This window comes from Tasmannia lanceolata, unplaced genomic scaffold (genome assembly GCF_043159265.1).
Source record: "Tasmannia lanceolata isolate RefF3 unplaced genomic scaffold, GAP_Taslan_0.1 ptg000015l, whole genome shotgun sequence".
NCBI lineage: Eukaryota > Viridiplantae > Streptophyta > Magnoliopsida > Canellales > Winteraceae > Tasmannia > Tasmannia lanceolata.
In genome coordinates, this window is record NW_027518692.1 from 21,096,190 (window position 1) to 21,121,252 (window position 25,063).

Genomic DNA, 25,063 nt, shown 5'->3' on the forward strand with positions numbered 1-25,063 from the left:
CCCTAAGCATAGACCGTCTCATGCATAAATGTTACACCAAAACTCGATGTATACCATCTCAACCATCTAATATTGTACAGACCCACCTCTTGGATGGGATTTTTGTAACAGCAGATCAATTTCATACCTTTGGAAGGATCTCAAATTCTCAATAGTCTATTGATCTAACGCCCATGATCATCCTATTAGTAGCCGCCAACTGGATGGTTTTGATCAACCAGCCCATACAATGATTAGACGGTGCAGATAAACTGTACACTGAGCTTCGATATATACTCACCAAAATAAATACACTGAGCTTCGGCATATTCCTTGGCCACCAGTAATGGCTTTTGCAATGATGATATTTATTTGAAAATTTAACATTATGTAAGGTTTCTTTGTCATTCAGACCATTACTTTTTCTTTATTTGATAGGTAAGCTGGGATTAGGAGAACGGTTTATTAAAATGTGAAAGGTATTAACAAATACAACATTAATCCTATCACAAGAATAGGGATACAAACCAAGAATAGGGATACAAACCAAGAGAGCAAAGATAAGACGTATAACACAAGATCTCAAGAGCCATGTTAACCCCTAATGTTATAGGACGTCTATCATCCTCTGACTCAGCTTTTTAGAAGCAAATTAAGATGGAGTATCATGGTTCTGGTTGAGAAGGGTATTACTTGCAACAAAACCATAGATCATGGCACTTGCCAAAAGCTCTATGCTATCATGAGAAATGGAAAAACTCTTTCTGCCATGAGGGTACCTCTTTGATTATGTAGACATTAGAAGTCTAATTAATTAAGAAATTTATTAGACTTCTAAAGTATAATGTATGTATGAATTCAATTATTTGAAAAGAGAATATCATTTTACCAAAGACAAAACAAAAATACAAAGGTCATCGCATGGTCTTTTTTGCTTTGAAGAATAAACAATAAGATTGTATTTATTCAGAAACAAAAATTACAAAAACAAACCCACGCATACCCGGGGATAAATTACATAGGCAGCTCTCTAACATGAAGTGACATCGAGCTCTTAGTAACAAATGTTATTTAGGAAAAATCTCTCCTGCCTTTATCACATCCTACACATTGCTTGCTTTTATAAGTAATATCTCACAATCCATTTTCTTAAATACATCTCTACAACCACATTTTGCAATCTTATATTCATCTCTTTCTAGATTTTTTTTTTCAAATATGTTAATCTCAAATAATGTCATGCATTTTTATCGAATAATGTCATGCGTTGTTTTCAATATATTTAGATAACTTAATATCGCATGATGTCATGCAATTTTAATTTTTATAATGAACATATATCTTGAATCAAGTCATGCATCTATATATGTTCTTTTTGAGATATCTTCTAAATCACACATTGCATCGTTATGTTTCCGCCCGAGCAATATTATGCATTTCTAAATATCCCTAATAACATCATGCATTTATTCTGTTTAAATTTTGTGTGATTTTTAAATTTCCTATGTCACCTGTTCCATCAATCTTGATATATCAAATCCTTAAATGTGTGATGCATTGTAATGCTTCTGATAGAGCGTTCAATTGATGCTGCATTCATGCTTAAAACAAACAACCTCTTCGGTCTCACTTGATTCAGATCAATGAGTTGTACTCTTTCAAAATTTATCTTCACATCAAGAGCATTCTTGATCATTGTCTGGCATGCATTCACAGAGCTTGCTTCTGCACAATGAAACACATATATATATTCAGGACTTGTGAAGGTAAGAGACAATAAATCAAGGATTTATTTATTTCAAAATACTAGATATAAACAAAAAGATATGCAACTAATTTTCGAAAGACTCACTATTTGTCATATAATAGAAGGGGGCCAAAAGATCCTTACATTTAAAAAGGAAATGATAGAATTACCCTCTTTCCTTCACCGGCCACCCCCCTTAGTGCAAAAGACAAGTCATAACTCATAAATATTAGGGGTGCAAGTTTGGCCCTGTGAGCCCTAACCCCACCCGAGCCCGAACAGGGTCTGAGCTAGATTTTTCAACCCTAAGGGCGGGCCTAGGTTCATTTTTTAGGCCCTGACTCAGGGTTGGGTCGGATTTAGGGTTGATACCTCGGGTCAGCCCGACCCGGCCCAACCCTAAGTTTTCTATTAAAGAATTGAATCATCTGTGCATGTTTCTTTTGTTAATGTTTTCTATTATCTTGGATTGATGTTTCTTTATATTATTATTATTGTCTCTGTTGCCCGTCATGTTATTGAATTCATATTGTTTTATTTTGTTGCATTTCTCTGTTTATTGATCATTTTGTTCTATATGATATGCGGTTGTTTTATTTTTGGCACTCTAAACAGGTATTTGCACTAGGGTCAATCAGGGCAGCCCGGCTTAGCCCGACTCAATCAGGGCCAATCAAGGCAGGCCAGGGCTACGCTGAGCCCTGCAGGGCGGGCATTGGGTTGAGGTTTCTTTGGCCCTGACTAGATGGGATCCAGGGTTGGGCTAGGATTTTGAAAAACCCGACCCAACCTGACCCTGTTGCAGCCCTATGTGGTGGCTCAGGGAAAAATAGTGGGCGAATATATCACTACCCTTTTTAAAGGGTCTAAACAAGTGGGACCACATTCCACATGTTGGAATGATGATAGCATTACTTTGTTTGAGAGTTGCTACGAAGAACCTTTCCAGGGTTTTGCAAACTCATTTTGAAGGATTTATTTATAGATTTGAAAATTTACCCCGTTTTCAAGGAAAATCTCAAACCTAAGATAGACCCTGGATTTTTTCTACGGAATATTATTTTCCATGGAAATTTTTTTATCTCATGCATAAATGATACATTAAAACTCGGTGTATAGCCATCAAAGTGTTGCACAGACCCATCAAACCCAATTATACAAATCAATTGACCCAACTCTTGGATGGGATTTTTGTAGCCGGAGATCAATATCATAATTTTGAAAGGATCTCAAAAGTCTATAGATCATCCGATCAAGAGGCTGTCAATTGGATGGTGAATGAACCGGTGCAGTAATTGGACGGTGCAGATAAGCCATACACTGGTTTTCGATGTATATTCACCGAAACAAGCAGAATTACCAAATAAAAGGAAACGAAGTGGAAAACAACTTGCCTAGAGCAGGGAAGATAGGATGAAAGCCAAAGCTTAAGAACACCAAAGAGTTTCAACAAGGAAGAAGAATATATATAGGGAAATGATATATTTGCCCCTTTATTTTACTTGAGACAGCCCCCTCTAAGTGTAAAAGAGTAATAAAAAATCACCATGCATACTGCATAGGCATAAATACACTACAGGGGCTGTCCCATGAAAAGAGTAAATGAAAAGCAAAAGCATATCCCATTCTCGTGGTGGAGATAACTTTTGGTCAGATATGTCCCTTCGGGAACCTTCCAGGAAATTGCCACCACAAAATTTTCGTAGATTTTCTCTGAAAGACCAAAGATTATACACTGAATTTCAGTGTATAATTATGAGCTGATATATAGTTTTCTTATTAGAAAATAGTAGTAGGGCAAAAATATAGATGGGGTCCAGTTCGAGAATCCAAAACATTGATTTTCTGTGCTGCATTTCTGCGTTAACAACTCCAATAAATAAGGTCTCCTATTGGACAATCCTAGCCCTTCAATGGCTTTTTGGCTTATAACAGTAAAGGGCCCATAAATTGAAGCGTTAGGATGGGCCTATGAGGTACTAATAAATAAAGAAGGGGTGAATAGGACCGCTTGGTTTGGCTAATTTCAAGCTTTTTTATGGCATTTGAGGGGATGTGCGCTCTCTTTATTTGTTTCTTGCGCACGTGTCACAATGAATGATCCCGTGTTTTTTTACAGCACAAGATCCCGTTTTGCTAGCAACTTTCTTTCCCAAATTATAGTTGGATCGTGGAGCCCACCTGCAATTTGGATCTGCTTGCTGATCGGATGGCTACGATTTGATAGGCACGTGGCCCCGTAGTTATATACTGAGCTTGGGTGTATATAGGTATATGGATTGCCTTTCGTTCTTTGCGTGAGTAATTAGTCAAGTGACTCTGTGAGGAGTTGTTGGACTCTTTATTTGGAATAGCACCCTACTTTAAATGTGTTTGTCAGAGAGAGTGAGTGAGTAATGAGTGAAGAGAATCTGACAGAGGAGTTGTTGGCTGCATTATTTGCCCGGGCATTGAAAAAATCACCCGATGAAATTACTCGGTATTTTTTAAAATGGACTGTACAGATGATCCAAAAAGTCCATTTGATGGGCCACAATGTAAATGGGTTGTGCCCCAAAAATCATTTCCATAGGTCCTAAGTAGGGGTGTAAACGAGAAGAGCCGAGCCGAGCCGAGCTTGGCCAGGCTCGGCTCAGCTCGTTAAGCTCACAAGTGAGGCTCGGCTCGGTCAGGCTCGCGAGCCTTACCGAGCTCGGGTTATATTATGTTCACACCCCTCATCTTCCCTGGACAGCCCTACTAGTGTAATTTGACTACTTTTTTTACACTATGGGGGGTGGTCCTAGTAACAAATGGGGTTCCAAAAATGAAGTGACATATTTTGCCCCCCCTTTTCACTCCATGGGCAACCCTTTTAATGTATATATTAATATATAATATATATATTTAAATATATTAAATTCTTAACGAGCCTTAACGAGCCGAGCCGAGCCGAGCCTGGCCTAACTCGGGCTCGGCTCGTTAAGGATTCGAGCCGAGCTCGAGGGAGCTTCCGAGCCCGAGCCAAAATTGACACCCTTAGTCCTAAGGGTGCAACTCAGGTTGAACCCAACCCAGAGAAAAGTTAGGTCGGGTAGGGTATCTTTCTGGTAGGGTTAGATTGGGTTTTCGTAACCCGGGTTGAGTTCAAGTTGGGCTCAGGTATAGTTTTTGGGCAACCCGACTCAAGTGAAACCCGACTTTTTTGTGATTTTTTTTCATTTTTAGTAAGCTTAAAAACTTGGGTTGGGCTAGCGTGAAACTCAAGTCAGGTTGGGTTCAAGTTGGATCGGGTTGAACACTTGAACCTCATTGGGTTGAGACTTAGGTTTGGATTGAGTAAATGTCTCCTCAGGATGGGGTCCGGCTTGGCCTCAACCCGACCCAACGTGACCCGAGTTGCACCCCTACCATAGGATGATCCCAACCTCATCTGGAAATGATTTTTGGGGCACAACCTATTTACGTTGTGGCCCATCCAATGGGTGGTTTTGATCATCCTATAGTGCGGGCTGGACAGTCCATTTTGAAAAATATCGGAGGAATTCATCCTAGAAGGGGGAGAATTTGTCACTGCCCTAAATAACGGGGGAATTCATCCTACCTATTTATCTTTCACTTTTCATCAGCTTGTCTTATTTCACGAGGTGGTTGGTTTGACATGCAACAGACCATCGGCGAAATGCTTTTGCGATGGATCTTAGCAAATCCCAAAATGAACAAGGCAAAATCTACTAAAATGAGCCTATGTGGCTGTTCTCTCACGCAAAAGTCAGCTGTGGAATGCCTTTTTGGGAAATTCCCTAGCAATTAATGACTACTCCTGTACAACACGAGGGGAAAAAAGGAGCTAATAAATCATTTCCCCTTCATTAATATCTAGGCTTTCGCATAAATAATTGTTACCATAACGTGAATATGTAGGGTTGCAACTTGGTTCTGGTGGGTCAGGTTTTCCAATACCCTCCCCACCTGAGAATAAACCATACCCTACTCGAGATAGTTTCTCGGGCTAGGTCGAGTCGGGTCAGGTCGGGTTTTTCACATTCTCGATGAATTCCATTAATTAACAGCTGTTGATCTAAGTCTTCTTGATGCTTATAATCAGAACAATATCGGTCATGCTGACGAGCAAATGATTGGGATCCTTTGGGATTTGTTTAGACACTTGAAAGCTAGTAGTTCCTTAAAACTCTTCAAGTAATTCATGCATAAACTAACAAGTAACTTTCCAAAAACTGATTAAAGCCACCAATAGTACTAATTAGATTGCATCTCGGTTCTGGCGGGCCGGGTTTTCTAGAAGCCTACCCCACGCTAGAAGAAATCTTAGGTCGGGTTCGGTCGGTTTATTTTAAAAAAAACCTAATAGGTACCCAGAAATAGACAAGAAGAAGATGAAATAATGGTTCGTTTGGGAAACCAGTCCCTCGTACAATAGCACAAAGTTTGGTTGAAATCTTCTCTACCTTTTTTATTAGGAGATGAGAGCATATAAAGATCTACAATATTCCCAAGTTTCAACACAACCAGGACTCTACAGCCAATCAGAATAAATGATAAATAAAAGAAAACTAAAGGATAAAATTAAGAAAACTAAAAGATAAATATAAAAGATAGATAAAACTAACAAGCCAACGTAAGCGTTGGTTATTGACATCCCTAAAATTTGGGGATTCAACATTCCCTTCCCCTTGAAAATTGTGTTGTCCTCAAGGCTGTTGATTTTCTTCGTCTTCTTCTTCCTTATCACTGTCAAGAACTTGAATTAACTGAAATTGAGGAAGCTTGCATTTGTGACCAAGAACAAATCGCTCGTCACAGTTGTAGCACAACCCTTTAGAATGTCTCTCCTTCATCTCGCCTATTGTAAGCCTTCGAGGATCCTTCGGATCTGATGTTGGGTACTCATGCTCATTCATTGTAGCTAGATTTTCTCTTTCATCATCCGTGCCAACCCAATAGCATCATTCAATGTCTTCGGACGGAAGACTTGAACTTCTCCTACCAACTCATCCTTGAGACCTCCCACAAAAGTCCCAATTAGGGCCTTCTCAGTCCATCCTTCCACCATATTTGATAATTTTTCGAACTCTTTCTGATATTCTCTAACCATACTTGTCTGTCGCAGCTTACTAAGGGCTGAGTCGAAATCTTCAAACTTAGTAGGCCCAAATCGAACACATAAGGCTATCTTCAAGTCCGTCCACTCCATATTTTTGTGAACCTTCTCGTACCATTGGAACCTTTGTAGCGCTTCACTCTCCAGATGAAACGATGAAAGAGGTACCTTAATGTTTTCTGCAGTTTGATGGAAGCGAAAAAATTGTTCTGCGCGATATATCCATCCCGTAGGATCTTCTAAACCATCAAAGAGAGGAAACTCGAGTCTCGTGAATCTTGTTTGGACAGATCCACCCGTTGCTCCAGACCTTGATGCGTCGTTTTCACTAATTCCATATTGGGAGAGGTAGCCTTGCCACGGGAAACCTCATCCTCAACGGATTTGTGGTTTTGAATTTCCATAACCTTGGAAAACATCTCCGTCAGATTGTTAACAGTCTCTTCCAGTCCCTCATACAATAGCACGAAATTTGGTTGAAATCTTCTCTGTTTTTTTTATTAAGAGATGAGAGCATATAAAGATCTACAATATTCTCAAGTTTCAACACAACCAGGACTCTACAACCAATCAGAATAAAGGATAAAAAAAAAAAAACTAAAAGATAAATATAAAAAATAGATAAAACTAACAAGCCAAAGTAAGCGTTGGTTATTGACATCCCTAAAATTTGTTAATTCAACAAAACCCGAGATTCCTAAGCCCAGCCCATGGTTTTTTTGGGTAAGGAAAAAGTCACCGAAAATAAATCTAAAATCGCAATTAATAGCTATACATATCTACGGTAATCTGATATATAATGTGGGGTATCTATGATGTAGATCGGATTTCAGCCGAGGAATTGTTGGTCAACATTTAGTAGGGCAGCTCTTTGTTTTCCATGAATAAAGCATGTAAGGGTTTTAGTAAATGTGTAATGGTGTATGCTGTAAAATTATGGGTGTAGGAGATGTGGGAGTTAGAAAAGTTGGCCAGGGAGAGTGCATGTACAAAGGAGTGGTTGGTTGGGCTTGTAACTGCACAAGACAGTTGGTAGCTGACAAGGGGAGGTTGTTGCAACCAACTTAAACCACCTCAGTTTTTCCAGCTGTCAAAGGGCTGGCTTCTTCTAGAACCTTCACTTTCTCTATAAATAGAGGAGGAGGAGCACAAGAGGAGTTTTTGGAGATGAGAAAATAAAACTGGTCGTGTGACCTTGTGTAGAGCTTGTATGGAACTTGGCTTGGACTCGTTCTCGGTAAAAAAAACATATGCAGAAATTAAATTTCTGCCAGTGTCTATTTGTGAATCGCTAATCTCTGCAGTGTATAAATTCTTCCTAATTTGTTATATCCAGTTTACATAAATGTAGTAATCTGATATATAATGTGGGGTGTGGGCATGGTGCCCATGTTTTCTATTTACGAGATTTGCTAGGCAATTTCATGGAAAGCCATTTGGCAGGCAGGCTTTTGCATGATAGAACAGCCACCCCAAATGAATTAAGGCCACGTTTGGATACCCACAAGATTTAGATTTGGATTTAGTTGACATTTTGAACTGGATTAGATCCTAAAAATTTCCAAATCAGCTACGACAGTGCAAAAAATTCCGATTTTCAAAAAAATGTTATGTGAGACTTTATTTGGAAATCAATATTTGTGGCAACTTCCTTCAGCGTCGCTGCTCCTCGACGTTGCTCCGGCAGCAGCGAGACATCCCTCCCTCCCTCCCTCTCTTAAAACATGTTCATGAAGATGATGGATGTATTTTGTATCCAAAACTCAAATCCAAATCAAAATACAAATGCATGAGGTATCCTAAGGGCCCGTTTGGATACCTCAGACTTTGTATTCGGATTTGGAATTGAGTTTTCAGTACAAAATGAATAGGTGCCAGCTCATGTTGGGGTAGACAGAGAGGGAATGGGGTAATTCCTGCTGCATGGGAGAGGTTGAGGAGCCAAGAGGGTGAAGGAAACTGCAAGATCTGTGGATTTCTAATTTTTTATTTCCACAGCTTATTTGGAAATCCGTTTTTTTCACTGTCAATCGCTGAATTGGAAATTCAAGGATTTGATCGGGATCCAAATGTCAGCGCAAAAAGGGCTGCAAATGTGAGAATTCCAAATCAAAATCTTCTCGGCATCCAAACGGGCCCTAAATGTTTAAGACATAAGTTGTGACCATGGTTTTAAATTTCGGCCGAAGTCCGAAATTTCGGATTTCGGTTTTCGGTCTGAATTTTCAAGAAAGTGTTTTTTTAATAAAAAAAAATATTGTTACAAAATGTCGGCCAAAATTTGGTTTGCAATTTCAAACTAAAGTACCAAATTTCGGATTTCGGTGGGGTCTGAAATTGGTACCGAAATTGAAATTTAAAACCTTGGCTGTGACAAAGTCAACCTGTGTGGCTGTTCTTACATGCATAAGCCATCCCAAAACTGGCTTTCCGCAAAATCGCCTACCAAAATCCCTATTCAGTAAGTACAGTGGAGCCCACTTCATAAGAAGATCCAAATCATTAACTTTATGATGATCATAAAGAAAAAAAATTAGAAAAAAAAGAGACAAAAAAGAAAAAAAACTGACAGGTATTAGGTTTTCGTGAAAATCATCAACTTTATGATGATCATATTGAGAATCGTAAACTTCTGAGAAAGTTTGAAAATAATTAAGAAATAACAATCTTAAAATACATTTTCTATTAATTAATAGGGATTTACTAGGCGATTTTGCGGAAAGTCATTTCATGGCTGACTTTTGCATGAGGGAACCACCACCTCAGATGAATGAAATGAACAAGACAAAATATGCTGAAAAGTGAGCTTGATGGCTGTTCTCTCGTGCAAAAGTCAGCCGCAAAATGGCTTTCCTCAAAATTGCCTACCAAATCCCTAATTAATAAGGTGCTTTTGTCTGTGATGACAGGTGTTACGTCCAAATAGCCTAGAGGACAAATTCAAGACTTCATCACTCAGTGAGGAACCCATTGTTACCGCGCCATGCCTTTTGGGTTGAAAAATGTCCGCACCAGATAACACAGGACAGTGACTGCCCTGCTTCATGACATGATGCACCAATAGTTAGAGAAGTATACGTAAAGTCTATAGATAATGATATATTAAGTAATTAAACTTGCAGTTCACACAATCTAATCTATCTTCTAATAAGAAATGATGCCAACTCGAACAGCTACTGTATTAGGCAGATACATTTTCGCCCTGTTTGTTTTGGATTTTGAGAATCAATTTTGAGTCCAAAACTGATTATTGGACTCAAAGTTACGAGTAATTTTGGGTCCAATAATCAGTTTGGACTCAAAATCGATTAATCCAAAACAAACACGGACTTAGTAACAAAGGAAAAGGAAAAAGTTAGATGGTAATCATGATTTGAGTAAAATGCAATAAATGAAGATGAGATTAATGATGGAAAAGAAATATAATCTGGTGTATTAATAAGGGACATAATCACTAAACCAACTCAAAACTCTCAGTGTGGCTCCAAATTTCCAATCAAATATCTGATTGTTACAGCATGTTTCAAACATTTGTACACATATGAAGAAGTTACGGGTATCAATTCAATAGCGTAAACTTAAAATTCTGCGGACTATTGTACATATTAACATATGGTTTTCAATTCTCAGATCAATCATCTGATTATTATAATACGCCCTAAAAGAATAAGCAAGTCTCAAGAAAGTAGTACTCACAGCAAGAACTAGCGTCGATTTGATCGGAGTGACTCAAAGTGGGAAGCAAGGGTGTCATAGTCGGGAAGCTTCGGGTGAACATGGCTGGAACTTTTGACTGAGTTCTCACTCGATGTTGAAACCCCAACTGATGACTTTGGACTTTCATTGGTTCCTGATATCAGAGTCTTTGGCTTAGGCAATGTTGGGTGCTCGACTGCTGAACTGGGTTCAGCTGACTTAACAGTCTCTTTCCGTATTGAAATTTCAGTCTGGCGTAGAGGCTTAGATGGTTGTGCAACTGATGAAGTCGGTGCCAAATTCGCTCTATTTCCTGAGATTACAGTCTGGGTTAGAGGGTTGGAAAATGAATTTGTTAAGAGAGGTTTTGCTTCCCACACTAAAATCAATAGTAATTGGCAGTTCAGAAACACCAGGAAACCTTGAAAAGCTACCTGTTTGAGTCGCTGATGAAGAATTTCTTGCTCTACGAGACATGCCACCTCGAAAGCCTTTACTGCCAGTAACTTGCCGTGTCTGTATCTCCTTGTCATCATCGCTATCTGATTCAAAATAAGTTATTGGGCTTTTTTACCTCAATTCCTTTTGTACTTTTATATGTTGTTTCTGATTGTACGACTCCTGTTTACCAACATTTTGGCGTGGCTGTGGCTGTAACTCCTCGCAGATATTCATGAAGGGGTGTGTGGGCCTCATATGAATGGGAAGATGTTGGCAAGGAAGATCCTACGTCTGGGGTATTATTGGCCGACATTAGAAGCAGATTGTCACACATTTGTGAAGAAATGCTATAAATGTCAGATACATGCGAATCTCATCCATGTACCACCCACCGAATTGCATTCTCTTACCTCTCCTTGGCCGTTTTCGGTATGGGGAATTGACATCATTAGCAAGATTTCTCCCAAGTCGTCTAATGGTCACGAGTCCATACTCGTTGCTATTGATTACTTCACCAAGTGGGTTGAGGCCGCTTCCTATGCAAAGCTTACATCCTCATCAGTTGCTAAATTCATACGCACCAACATAATTTGCAAATATGGAATTCCCCATGAACTTATCTCAGATAATGGATCTCATTTTAAGAAGGAAGTAATCTCTCTTTGCGAAGAGTTCAAGATTAAGCATCATAAATCCTCGCCTTATCGTCCGCAGACAAATGGAGCGGTAGAAGCTGCAAACAAAAATGTCAAGACTATCATTAGCAAAATGTCAGAAACTTATAAAGATTGATCGAATAAGTTACCATACGCCTTGTGGGCTTACAGAACATCAATTAGGGCTTCAACTGGGGCAACCCCTTACTCTCTTGTTTACGGGATGGAAGCAGTGCTACCTGTTGAGATCCGTGTACCTTCGCTCCGAGTATTGACTGAAGTCAAGTTGCCAGAAAATGAATGGGCAGATGCCAGATATAAAGAGCTGAACGTGCTAGATGAGAAGAGATTAAAAGCGCTTTACCATGTACAGGGCTACCAGCGCAGAATAGCCCGGGCTTTTAATAAAAAGGTTAAAATCAGAGATCTAGAAGAAGGCAATCTTGTTCTGAAAGAGAATCGAGCACCAATGTTTGACCTAAGGGGCAAGTTCAAACCAAATTGGTCAGGACCATACATTGTGGACCAAATCTTACCCGGAAAAGCCGTCAAGCTCCGTAATTTAAATGGAGAAATATTACCGGAACCAACAAATCTTGATCAACTCAAGAGGTTCTATGCTTGAACACCAGAAGGCCGTCCTTTGGCCGAATAAATCCCAAATTCATAACCATAAATCAAAAAATTTATAACCTTTTGCAAACGCTTTTGAGCATAAATAAAATTTTCCTTCAAATCCCAATATACTAGGGGCATTCGCCCTGAACTACGCATGACCTGATCCCTACACTGGGATACGTAGGCAACCTGTTCACAGGTTCGGTCGAGACCCTTGCAAAACCTTAAGCCATTCTTTGAAAAGCCCTACCTCACCTATAAAGTCCTTTTGGTGTTCAAGTAAAAGAAAAAAAAAAGATAAAAGAAAAAGAAAAGAAATGGAGCTTGAAGATCCGCTAGATTGAAAAACCTGAAAAGGGGATCTAAGCAAAATTTAGGATCATTCCCCTGCTAAGTTGAAAACCTGAAAGGGCGGCTTAGGCAAAAGTTAAGGGGGTGGCCTGCTGAGTCGAAAACCTGAAAAGGCGATTCAGGCAAAAGTTAAGGCCGAGCGGTCCACCAAGTTGAAAATCCAAAAAAGGAAGAGTTGGTCGTGGTAAGATTGGATTCACGCCAAAAGAATTACATCGGTCTCTGAACTCGCGGTAGGTCGGGCGAAGCTAATACACAATGATTCTCGAAACTAGGGGCATTAATTTCGAAGCAATCTGAAAGTTGATAGAAAGATATATGAGGTATCACTGTATTAAAAATAAGTGAAGATGTTTATCAATGGAGAAACGTTCTTTAAAAGAGGCTAGTCTAACCCAAAAGAAAATACTGATAAGTCAGAAGCATCACGAAATTACTGGAGTAATCTTTCTTATTTTGTGCTTTTATTACAAGTGTCTGTAGTTCTATTTAAAGAAAAATAAAATAAAAATAAAAATAAAAAATTATGAACTCTATTTTTAGAATTGTTGTAGGGTGCAATCACTCTGAAGGCAGGTTCATTAACAGGTTCTGAGAAACTTGGAAAAAGGTGACACTGTCACGAATGACGAAGATCTTTGAAAGAATAATCTCTGGTCAATGAATAGAAGAAGGTTAGAATGCCTCAAACTGGGGCAGGTTGCTAATGAAGTGGCATCCCATATTTAAGCCCTGAAGTTCTTTTGCTGCATGGTGTTATTAAATCCTTTGCTTCTAAAGTTGTTAATTGGAAATTTTGATTTCTCTCAAAGCTCAAATCATCATATCTCTCTGAATCCATTTGAAAAAGATATTCTCTCTGAACATCACACGAATATGATATTTCGCTTCTTTGGAATTCGTACAAATACGGTATTTCATTCTCTTCGAGTCCGTACAACTATGGTCTCTTATCCCCTTTGAACATCATACAACTATGATGTCTCATTTCCTTGGAAGCCGTACAAATACGGTATTTCATTCTCTTCGAGTCCATACAACTATGGTCTCTTATCCCTTTTGAACATCATACAACTATGATGTCTCATTTCCCAAAAAAACAAAAAATTCATCAAATTCAATCCCCGATTCAAAAAAAAATCCAATCCTACGTCAAATTCAAGCTCATGAAAAATCTCTAAATTCTTCGAGCCCGTTTGTGAACGGTGCCTCACTTCTCGAGTCCATACAACTATGTTCTCTTATCCTCTTTGAACATCATACAACTATGATGTCTCATTCCCTTGGAATCCGTACAAATACGGTATTTCATTCTCTCCGAGTCTATACGACTATGGTCTCTTATCCCCTTTGAACATCATACAACTATGATGTCTCATTTCCTTGGAATCCGTACAAATACGGTATTTCATTCTCTTCGAGTCCATACAACTATGGTCTCTTATCCCCTTTGAACATCATATAACTATGGTGTCTCATTCCCTTGGAATCCGTACAAATACGATGTTTCATTCTCTTCAAGTCCATACAACTATGGTCTCTTATACCCTTTGAACATCATACAACTATGATGTCTCATTTCCTTGGAATCCGTATAAATACGGTATTTCATCTTGCCCAAGCCCATTCAAAAATGATGCTGTGTTTTCATTAAGAATCTTTCAAAAGTCATCCATTATTCTCTCTGAGACCATTTGAAAATGACGTCTCATTTCCTCTGAAGCTGTTCAAAAGCGATATTCATTTCCCTCCGAAAATCCATTTGAAAATGGTATCCCATTTCTCTCGTTGCCAGCGGCACCGCAGCGGGTTTGTTTTATTGCATTTCAATTCTAGGATTTCATCTAAGGTCTTGCATTATGATAAGGTGTGTTGTGTCTAGAGAGTCTTTTGTCGATTAAAGCTACGCAAAATGGTTCTGTCATTTTAACTTTGGTATTCAATGACTACGTCATCTCTACCAAAGAGGGGCATCTGTAGACACCCCATTTTTCCCCGCTTTAATCAACAAAGAAATTAATGTGTCGTTGTCGGGTTCTAGTGTTTTCCGTTCCCGTGTCTGTCCCTTATGCTTTCTGTAGACACCCCATTTTGATCGGACCCAAGTTCGCTATGCTTGGGCGAAACCCCATCCAATCATTTCCGCCATGTTTCGCATTTTTCCGTTAAGTGTTGAGAGAGATTATTCATAAGAATCCGAGCAAGGGAGAATTTGGACCCGTTCGGTGGGCCCGCATTGAACATAATTCGAATCAACCAGGGGGCCCACATTGTTTTGATAAAAAAATGAGTTTCGAGCCTATGTCGATCCAGTGCATAAAAATGCCCATCAAGGGAACAATTACGATTTCAGGGAGGTTACCTTAACAACCGAATTCTGTTGCGATCATCAAGTTGAGTTACTCGGATCAGCCCATTAAAATGATTTAGGAGGACACAACCTACTTAGGTAGGGGACCCATCAATTGGATGGTCTGGATCGTCATAGAGGAATGATCTAAGGGGGCACAACCCATTTACATTGCGACCTACCATTTGGACCGGTTGAGATCATCTTACGAAGAAGGTTTGAGGAATACAATTTGCTTTTATTATAGATCAATAAATTGGATGGTTTGGATCATCTAATGAAGAAGATCTATAGGGCGTGGGTAATCTATTGGATGGTTTGGATCAGCCCATATGATTGATTAGTGGAGCACAAATTAAATCACATTGTCGCCCATCAAATGAACGGTTCGGATCATACTTTGAGTGAGGCATATGATTAGTCACAATTGGGAACTTAGTCACATATGGGACCCACTTGGGTTATCTTTTACCTACTCAAAAGGACTTTAAAAAAATATGCATGGAGCCAAACACATGTCAAAATTCAAACATGCATGGAGCCACCTACCATGGAATATGTCCACAATGGTGGCCACCTACCATGGGATAAGTCCACAATGGTGGCCACCACCCTCCCATTCCTTTGCTATAAATGGTTCAATGAGGAGAAGAAGAAGAAGAGGAAAAAAGCCCCCTCTCTCTCTCTCTCTCTCTCTCCCCATTCAAAATGAGGAGAGCAAAGAAGAAAAAAAAAAGATCAAGAGGAAGAAAAGCGGAAGCGATCGCACATAGGCAGGATTTTCGAGTTTTTCGGCTTTTGGATTCGGCGAGGAACTCATCACAAGTAGGTACACTGTTCTCGGAATTTTTCAGAATTATTAGGTATATTTTTGGATTTTTGCATGATTTTTAACGAAGAAAACTAAAAGATATACTAAACAGATTCCAAAAATAATGAAATTTCGTGGGAAAATAATATGATAATGATACATTCTACCATGAATTTATGAGAATTTTTGGATTTTGTTTGGTATATTATTTTATGCATTCTTTGAAAATTATCAGATTTTGGGAGAATTGTTACTGACGTCAAATCACAGATAAAATTCTCCAAATTTTTACAGTAGTCTTAAATTCTATATTTCTTACTTCTGTAAAATTTTCAAGTGATTTGGATCTTATTTCATATGAGCTGTAGTGTTAATTCATAATCTGGTCTGAAAATTAAAAAATCCGAAACTGATAGTAAATAGTTTTCTAATTTCATGGAAATCTCACATCATGCTATTTTCACTTATATCTTACTACTGTAGAAATTTCATGGAATTTAGATTTCTATTTCTAGTAGTTTCTGTGTTATTTTTGCAATCTGGTCAATTAATTGTTAAATCCAAATTAAATATTAGTTTAATGTAAAAATCTGTAAAAATCTTCCAGTAAGCTACATCTCATCATATCTTGCTTCTGTAGAAGTTTCAACTCATTTCGAATTTGTTTGCAACAGTTTCACTTGTAAAATCACTCATATGCTTAAAATTGATAAAATCCATTGAAAATTCGAAATTAATTAAAAAATCATTGTGAAAATTTCCAAAGAACCTTAAATTCTGTCACATGTTCACTCCTTAATCCATTGAAACATAAATTTTAGGTTCTTTAGATTTCCCTGGAAAAATGGCCAGTGCATCCATAATCGTATCTCAATTGCAACCGATCTTTGACAATTTAGATATTTAAGCTATAGCATGTTGTTGGCTCCAAGGTTACTGTCCACGGAAATCTTGAGATTTGCCAGGCAATAAGATGCTATAACCTAAGTACTAAATTGTACAAGGAAAGAGAGCACGATTCCCTCCCTTGGATGCCATTCTCGGCCGAAATTGGCGAACTCTAGAACCGTTGGTATTCCTTAAATGTCCAAAAACTGAAAATCCTCAAAATCTGAAATTCATTAACTCCAAGAACTGAAATCGATTCATCTCGTGTCTCTCGGAACCGTTGGATTACGGTTTCCGTCATAAGAACCATTAGAGCCCAATTTAAGAACACTGGTATCATGTCGTGTCCTATGTTTTAAGGAGTCTTAGGTTTAGAGAGTCCTAGAGTCAGGAGTCCAGCCTCATCACGGACGCTTGCTATGTATAGCAACCGTGCCATAGGTCTAGTTACACTAGTCACTCACTCTTTCCCTATGACAAGCCTAGTAAACTAGGATGTAGGCTCACCTGCATTAGTCTAAGGGATAACTTGCATTTAGATAATTTGTTTTATTTTCCTTAAAACATAGGCTTTTTTCCTCTTCTTCTTCTTCTCCTCATTGAACCATTTATAGCAAAGGAATGGGAGGGTGGTGGCCACCATTGTGGACTTATCCCATGGTAGGTGGCCACCATTATGGACATTCCATGGTAGGTGGCTCCATGCATGTTTGAATTTTGACATGTGTGTGGCTCCATGCATATTTTTTTAAAGTCCTTTTGAGTAGGTAAAAGATAACCCAAGTGGGTCCCATATGTGACTAAGTTCCCAATTGTGACTGATCATATGCCTCACTCAAAGTATGATCCGAACCGTTCATTTGATGGGCGACAATGTGATTTAATTTGTGCTCCACTAATCAATCCTATGGGCTGATCCAAACCATCCAATAGATTACCCACGCCCTATAGATCTTCTTCATTAGATGATCCAAACCATCCAATTTATTGATCTATAATAAAAGTAAATTGTATTCCTCAAACCTTCTTCGTAAGATGATCTCAACCGGTCCAAATGGTAGGTCGCAATGTAAATGGGTTGTGCCCCCTTAGATCATTCCTCTATGACGATCCAGACCATCCAATTGATGGGTCCCCTACCTAAGTAGGTTGTGTCCTCCTAAATCATTTTAATGGGCTGATCCGAGTAACTCAACTTGATGATCGCAACAGAATTCGGTTGTTAAGGTAACCTCCCTGAAATCCTGATTGTTCCCTTGATGGGCATTTTTATGCACTGGATCGACATAGGCTCGAAACTCATTTTTTTATCAAAACAATGTGGGCCCCCTGGTTGATTCGAATTATGTTCAATGCGGGCCCACCGAACGGGTCCAAATTCTCCCTTGCTCGGATTCTTATGAATAATCTCTCTCAACACTTAACGAAAAAATGTGAAACATGGCGGAAATGATTGGATGGGGTTTCGCCCAAGCATAGCGAACTTGGGTCCGATCAAAATGGGGTGTCTACAGAAAGCATAAGGGACAGACACGGGAACGGAAAACATTAGAACCCGACAACGACACACTAATTTCTTTGTTGACGTATATGAAGATTCGAAGCTAATCATTTGCCAAACTCAAGGAGAGTGGAGAACCAAAGAAGAAAAGCTATTGCAATATCATGAATACTTGGATATTCTCGCTAAGCAATTTCAGCGCGTCACTTTCAGTTATTTGCCAAGGTTGAAGAATAGATTCGCCGATGCCTTAGCAACGTTAGCTTCCATGATTGACATACCTCACAATATGAAGATGAGGCCCATAACGGTTCAAGAGCAATGGGCTCCTGCATATGTTGATGCTATAGAAATAGCTGCAAGATGTCCCGATGGAAAGCCATGGTATACAGACATAAAGAACTACATCTCAGGCCAGGGGCATCCCAATGAGGCGTCGAGTAAAGAAATAAGGACTTTGCAGAGATTGGCAGCTAATTTCGTCATTTGTGGAGGAGAGTTGTATCGACGGTCTTTCGATGGAATTCAACTCTTATGTGTCACTGAAGATCAGGCAGAAGAAATTCTCGCAGATATTCATGAAGGGGTGTGTGGGTCTCATATGAATGGGAAGATGTTGGCAAGGAAGATCCTACGTCTGGGGTATTATTGGCCGACATTAGAAGCAGATTGTCACACATTTGTGAAGAAATGCTATAAATGTCAGATACATGCGAATCTCATCCATGTACCACCCAATGGAGAAACGTTCTTTAAAAGAGGCTAGTCTAACCCAAAAGAAAATACTGATAAGTCAGAAGCATCACGAAATTACTGGAGTAATCTTTCTTATTTTGTGCTTTTATTACAAGTGTCTGTAGTTCTATTTAAAGAAAAATAAAAAATAAAAAAATTACGAATTCTATTTTTAGAATTATTGTAGGGTGCAATCACTCTGAAGGCAGGTTCATTAACAGGTTCTGAGAAATTTGGAAAAAGGTGACACTGTCACGAATGACGAAGATCTTTGAAAGAATAATCTCTGGTCAATGAATAGAAAAAAGGTTAGAATGCCTCAAACTGGGGCAGGTTGCTAATGAAGTGGCATCCCATATTTAAGCCCTGAAGTTCTTTTGCTGCATGGTGTTATTAAATCCTTTGTTTCTAAAGTTGTTAATTGGAAATTTTGATTTCTCTCAAAGCTCAAATCATCATATCTCTCTGAATCCATTTAGAAAAGATATTCTCTCTGAACATCACACGAATATGATATTTCGCTTCCTTGGAATCCGTACAAATACGGTATTTCATTCTCTTCGAGTCCGTACAACTATGGTCTCTTATCCCCTTTGAACATCATACAACTATGATGTCTCATTTCCTTGGAAGCCGTACAAATACGGTATTTCATTCTCTTCAAGTCCATACAACTATGGTCTCTTATCCCTTTTGAACATCATACAACTATGATATCTCATTTCCCAAAAAAAAAAAAATCCATCAAATTCAATCCCCGATTCAAAAAAAAATCCAATCATACGTCAAATTCAAGCTCATGAAAAATCTCTAAATTCTTCGAGCCCGTTTGTGAACGGTGCCTCACTTCTCGAGTCCATACAACTATGTTCTCTTATCCTCTTTGAACATCATACAACTATAATGTCTCATTCCCTTGGAATCCGTACAAATACAGTATTTCATTCTCTCCGAGTCCATACGACTATGGTCTCTTATCCCCTTTGAACATCATACAACTATGATGTCTCATTTCCTTGGAATCCGTACAAATACGGTATTTCATTCTCTTCGAGTTCATACAACTATGGTCTCTTATCCCCTTTGAACATCATACAACTATGATGTCTCATTCCCTTGGAATCCGTACAAATACGATGTTTCATTCTCTTCAAGTCCATACAACTATGGTCTCTTATACCCTTTGAACATCATACAACTATGATGTCTCATTTCTTTGGAATCCGTATAAATACGGTATTTCATCTTGCCCAAGCCCATTCAAAAATGATGCTGTGTTTTCATTAAGAATCTTTCAAAAGTCATCCATTATTCTCTCTGAGACCATTTAAAAATGACGTCTCATTTCCTCTGAAGCTGTTCAAAAGCGATATTCCTTTCCCTCCGAAAATCCATTTGAAAATGGTATCCCATTTCTCTCGTTGCCAGCGGCACCGCAGCGGGTTTGTTTTATTGCATTTCAATTCTAGGATTTCATCTAAGGTCTTGCATTATGATAAGGTGTGTTGTGTCTAGAGAGTCTTTTGTCGATTAAAGCTACGCAAAATGGTTCTGTCATTTTAACTTTGATATTCAATGACTACGTCATCTCTACCAAAGAGGGGCATCTGTAGACACCCCATTTTTCCCCGCTTTAATCAACAAAGAAATTAGTGTGACGTTGTCGGGTTCTAGTGTTTTCCGTTCCCGTGTCTGTCGTTTATGCTTTCTGTAGACACCCCATTTTGATCGGACCCAAGTTCGCTATGCTTGGGCGAAACCCCATCCAATCATTTCCGCCATGTTTCAAATTTTTCCGTTAAGTGTTGAGAGAGATTATTCATAAGAATCCGAGCAAGGGAGAATTTGGACCCGTTCGGTGGGCCCGCATTGAACATAATTCGAATCAACCAGGGGCCCACATTGTTTTGATAAAAAAATGAGTTTTGAGCCTATGTCGATCCAGTGCATAAAAATGCCCATCAAGGGAACAATCAGGATTTCAGGGAGGTTACCTTAACAACCGAATTCTGTTGCGATCATCAAGTTGAGTTACTCGGATCAGCCCATTAAAATGATTTAGGAGGACACAACCTACTTAGGTAGGGGACCCATCAATTGGATGGTCTGGATCGTCATAGAGGAATGATCTAAGGGGGCACAACCCATTTACATTGCGACCTACCATTTGGACCGGTTGAGATCATCTTACGAAGAAGGTTTGAGGAATACAATTTGCTTTTATTATAGATCAATAAATTGGATGGTTTGGATCATCTAATGAAGAAGATCTATAGGGCGTGGGTAATCTATTGGATGGTTTGGATCAGCCCATAGGATTGATTAGTGGAGCACAAATTAAATCACATTGTCGCCCATCAAATGAACGGTTCGGATCATACTTTGAGTGAGGCATATGATTAGTCACAATTGGGAACTTAATCACATATGGGACCCACTTGGGTTATCTTTTACCTACTCAAAAGGACTTTAAAAAAATATGCATGGAGCCACACACATGTCAAAATTCAAACATGCATGGAGCCACCTACCATGGAATATGTCCACAATGGTGGCCACCTACCATGGGATAAGTCCACAATGGTGGCCACCACCCTCCCATTCCTTTGCTATAAATGGTTCAATGAGGAGAAGAAGAAGAGGAAAAAAGCCCTCTCCCTCCCTCTCTCTCTCTCTCTCTCTCCATTCAAAGTGAGGAGCAAAGAAGAAAAAAAAAAGATCAAGAGGAAGAAAAGCGGAAGCGATCGCACATAGGCGGGATTTTTGAGTTTTTCAGCTTTTGGAATCGGCGAGGAACTCATCACAAGTAGGTACACTGTTCTCGAAATTTTTCAGAATTATTAGGTATATTTTCGAATTTTAGCATGATTTTTAACGAAGAAAACTACTAAACAGATTCCAAAAATAATGAAATTTCGTGGGAAAATAATATGATAATGATACATTCTATCATGAATTTGTGAGAATTTTTGGATTTTGTTTGGTATATTATTTTATGCATTCTTTGAAAATTATCAGATCAGTAAATGCATGATGATTGTCTCTATGACATCCCGTGATAGATTACTGATCAGATCTAAGTTTGAAACTAGATCCAACACTCTTTCAGAGGAATAACTCATTTATGCTCTTTATTGCTTTGGCAGGATAAACCCTAAAAACCTACGGGCATATATTTTATCTCTAACAACATCATGCATTTTTTTTTTTTATTTAAAAATACATCCCAAATCAAGTCAAACATTTGTATTTCTTATTTTTGAGGTATCTTCTAAATCACACTGTGCATCGTCACTTTTCCACTCAAAGAGTATTATGCATTTTTAAATATCTCGGATAACATCATGCATCTTTACTTGTTTTTGTTTATGCACAAAACAACTTCCATGCTGTTTCTCCAAACAAAACTCCATGGACGTTATTTAAATTAGGTGTGATTTTTTTATTTCCTATATCACCTGTTCCATTAATCTTACCAATCAAATCCATAAATATGTGAATCATTGTAATGGTTCTGAGATAACGTTCAATTAATGCTGCATCCATACTTAAATAGACAACCACTTGATTTAGATCAATGACCTACCCTCTTTCAAACTTTCTCACATTAAGAGCATTCTCGATCATTTTTTCGCATGCATTCAGATCCAGAGAATGTTTTCAAAGTCTACTTCTGCATAATTAAACACAAATAAACAAATAAATATTTACGAATTGTGAAGGTAAAGAGTAAAAAAAATATTTTTTTTTTCAAAATACATGACATAAACAAAAGATATGCAAATAATAGTTTGGGACAAATGCTGTGTTGAGTTGAGACTGACTATTTATCATCACCATCTTCTGATAACGATAAGAGCTCTCTCTCTCTCTCACACACACACACACACACAATCTCATCATCTTCATCACCACCCAAACAATGTGGCCACCAAAGTATTTTGAGCTAGTGTGCAAAAACTCTTCTCTCTCTCTCTCTCTCAATATATATATATTGAAAAGTGAGCTATGTGGCTGCTTTCAGATGCAACAGACCATATCCACAAAATGGCTTAAAGGGATGGATTCTAGAAAGGCCCATCAAATGAATGTTTTGGATCATCCAAAACATACCCTATCTATGTTTTGAGCATACCCTATCTATGTGAGGGCCCATCAAATGAATGCTTTGGATCACCCAAATAATGTGACCCCAACTGTTATTTTAAGTAGGAAGTAGATAAGTTATTTACTCCATGGATACCTTCTCTTCTCTTCTCTCTCTCTCTCTCTATCTATCTATCTATCTATCTATCTATCTATCTATATATATATATATATATATATATATATATATATATATATATATATATATATATAAGAAATTATAGGTCGACCGGTCAAGTACCGTCAAAACGGTATCCCTTGATATTTAATCCAATCTTAAGCAATCTTTTAAGAGGCTGCTGTTGGATAAAAACAAATCAAGGGAGGTACTTTTGAGGTGCCACTTCAGGGACTTGAAGGGGTGCCTCAAAAGTATGGTTCGGCCCCTTTTCTTCCCCGGGGAGGCGGATAGTGAGCGAATATATCACTTGGATTTTTAAAGGGTCAAAACAAGTGGGCCCACTTTCTATCGTGATGGGATGACGACAAAATTTACCACAAGCCCTTGGGGATGTGTGAAATCTAATGTGGGGCCTATCATATGGACGGCCTAGATCCATCAAAGATGAGGCCCACTTTGTTTGGCCTTATACATAACACAAAGTCTATGGGTATTGACACCAAAAAAATTTATCACTTTTGCACCGAGTCACTCTTGTTTGATTTGCTTTTACAGTTTATATGAGACAACTGAAGTTGCGTGCCATGCACAATTTCATGGGTGTCTATATCAGCCATGGAGAACTGCTTTAAAAAAAAAATGTCACTGTTAAGTACGCACGTGTGTTAGCATAGATGATAACACATCCTGTGGTTACTCTATGTGTCCATGTTGTTCCCTAACAGCCGAATAACAAGGATAAAAACCTAAGTGCGTCTGGAACTCAATCTTCTAGGACACACACAGTTGTAAGAAGCCAGCGTAATAATCCCCTGGTTCTACTTTAGATAAATTAGATGCAGCGAGAGTTTAACTTGGAAAAAATATTCCATGAAAAATGAGTTTAATATGAAATTTTTGACCTCATTAGTTCCTGGAATATTTCTTTCTACAGAACTTTATTTTCCCTTCATTATCCATCAAAACTTCATGGAAAATGATGTTTCCAGTGTTTTGCAAACTCATTTTTCAAGGATTTTTTTCCAGAATCTAAACTTTTCCCCGTTTTCAAGGAAAACTGCAAACCCAATAGACCCTGGATTTTTTCCTATGGAATATCAGTTTCCATGGAAAAAAATTCCATAATTTTTTTTCCTTTTTAGATAAAAATAACGTCAAAACATAGATCGTCTCATGCATAAATGATACACCAAAACTCAGTGTATAATCATCTGAATCATTAAGTGTTGAACAGACCCATCAAACCCAAGTGTCCAATCAATTGACCCAATCCTTGGATGGGGTTTTTGTAACCGCAGATCAATATCATACTCTCAAAAGTCTATTGATCTAACGGTCTAGATGCAAACCATACACTGAGCTTTGATGTAGACTTACTAAAACAAAGAGTTACTAAATATAAGAGAAGAAATAGAAAAAAAGCATACCTAAAGAGAGGAAGATTGAATGCAGGGCAAAGATTAAGACCACCAAAGACATTGAGTTCCTTCAAAGGGAGAAACAATATATAGAGCTGAACTTGGGAAAAGTAGATACAAAGAGAAAAGATATATTCAACCATTTTTCTTACTTGGGACAGCCCCCTCTAGTGTAAAAGAGTAGTAATAAATGCACTAGATGGGGCTGTTTAAAGTATAAAAAAGGGGCGAATATATGACAGTAAAAGGAAAGCAAAAGAGTATCTTTTGATAAGATATGTTCCCTCAGGAACCTTCCAGGAAATTGCCACCAAGAAAATTTCGTACCTTTTATCTGAAGACCAAGATTATACATGGATTTTCAATGTATAATATGGGCTAATATATAGTTTTTTTTTAGAAAAATACTGGAGATAGGGTCCACCTGTTCGAGAATCAAACCATGGATCCCATCGGAAAATCCTAGCCCTTAAATGAGTTTTGGCTCATCACAGTAGAGGTCCC

At 38.4% G+C, this 25,063-nt stretch overlaps 1 protein-coding gene and 1 long non-coding RNA gene across 21 annotated transcripts; both read right to left on the minus strand.

Moving 5' to 3' along the window:
- Nucleotides 1–883: 883 nt before the first annotated feature.
- LOC143845349 (uncharacterized) lies at nucleotides 884–4,223 on the minus strand. The gene is made up of 2 exons (XR_013234404.1): nucleotides 3,121–4,223; nucleotides 884–1,704 (listed from the first exon to the last, which is right to left on the minus strand). It is a non-coding gene; the product is annotated as an uncharacterized LOC143845349 (long non-coding RNA).
- Nucleotides 4,224–6,065: 1,842 nt separating this feature from the next.
- LOC143845346 (uncharacterized) lies at nucleotides 6,066–24,773 on the minus strand. Of its 20 annotated transcripts, none has more exons than XR_013234390.1 (5): nucleotides 24,569–24,773; nucleotides 22,461–22,547; nucleotides 11,829–11,895; nucleotides 10,958–11,697; nucleotides 10,240–10,836 (listed from the first exon to the last, which is right to left on the minus strand). XR_013234390.1 is itself a non-coding variant. In XM_077353657.1 (4 exons), exons 1-3 carry the CDS (start codon nucleotides 24,618–24,620, stop codon nucleotides 10,532–10,534), a joined length of 465 nt encoding a protein of 154 aa, XP_077209772.1. In that variant the 5' UTR covers nucleotides 24,621–24,739; the 3' UTR covers nucleotides 6,066–7,315; nucleotides 10,524–10,531. The 20 variants fall into 20 exon arrangements, 3 of the variants coding, with proteins under 3 accessions (XP_077209772.1, XP_077209770.1, XP_077209771.1); XR_013234400.1 differs by lacking the exon at nucleotides 22,461–22,547 and having other exon boundaries at nucleotides 10,958–11,500; nucleotides 11,665–11,697; nucleotides 24,569–24,766; XR_013234397.1 differs by lacking the exon at nucleotides 11,829–11,895 and having other exon boundaries at nucleotides 10,958–11,500; nucleotides 11,665–11,697; nucleotides 24,569–24,764.
- Nucleotides 24,774–25,063: the final 290 nt, after the last annotated feature.

Bases quoted from the DNA above. Each gene is read 5' to 3' on its own strand.
- LOC143845346 (XM_077353657.1), bottom strand. From the start codon at position 24,620: ATGTCTTTGGTGGTCTTAATCTTTGCCCTGCATTCAATCTTCCTCTCT. The intron at 11,066-24,568 runs GTATGCTTTTTT...ATTTTGAATCAG, and splicing joins TTCAATCTTCCTCTCTTTAG to ATAGCGATGATGACAAGGAG. The intron at 10,837-10,957 runs GTAGCTTTTCAA...CTGTAATCTCAG, and splicing joins TTCATCAGCGACTCAAACAG to GAAATAGAGCGAATTTGGCA.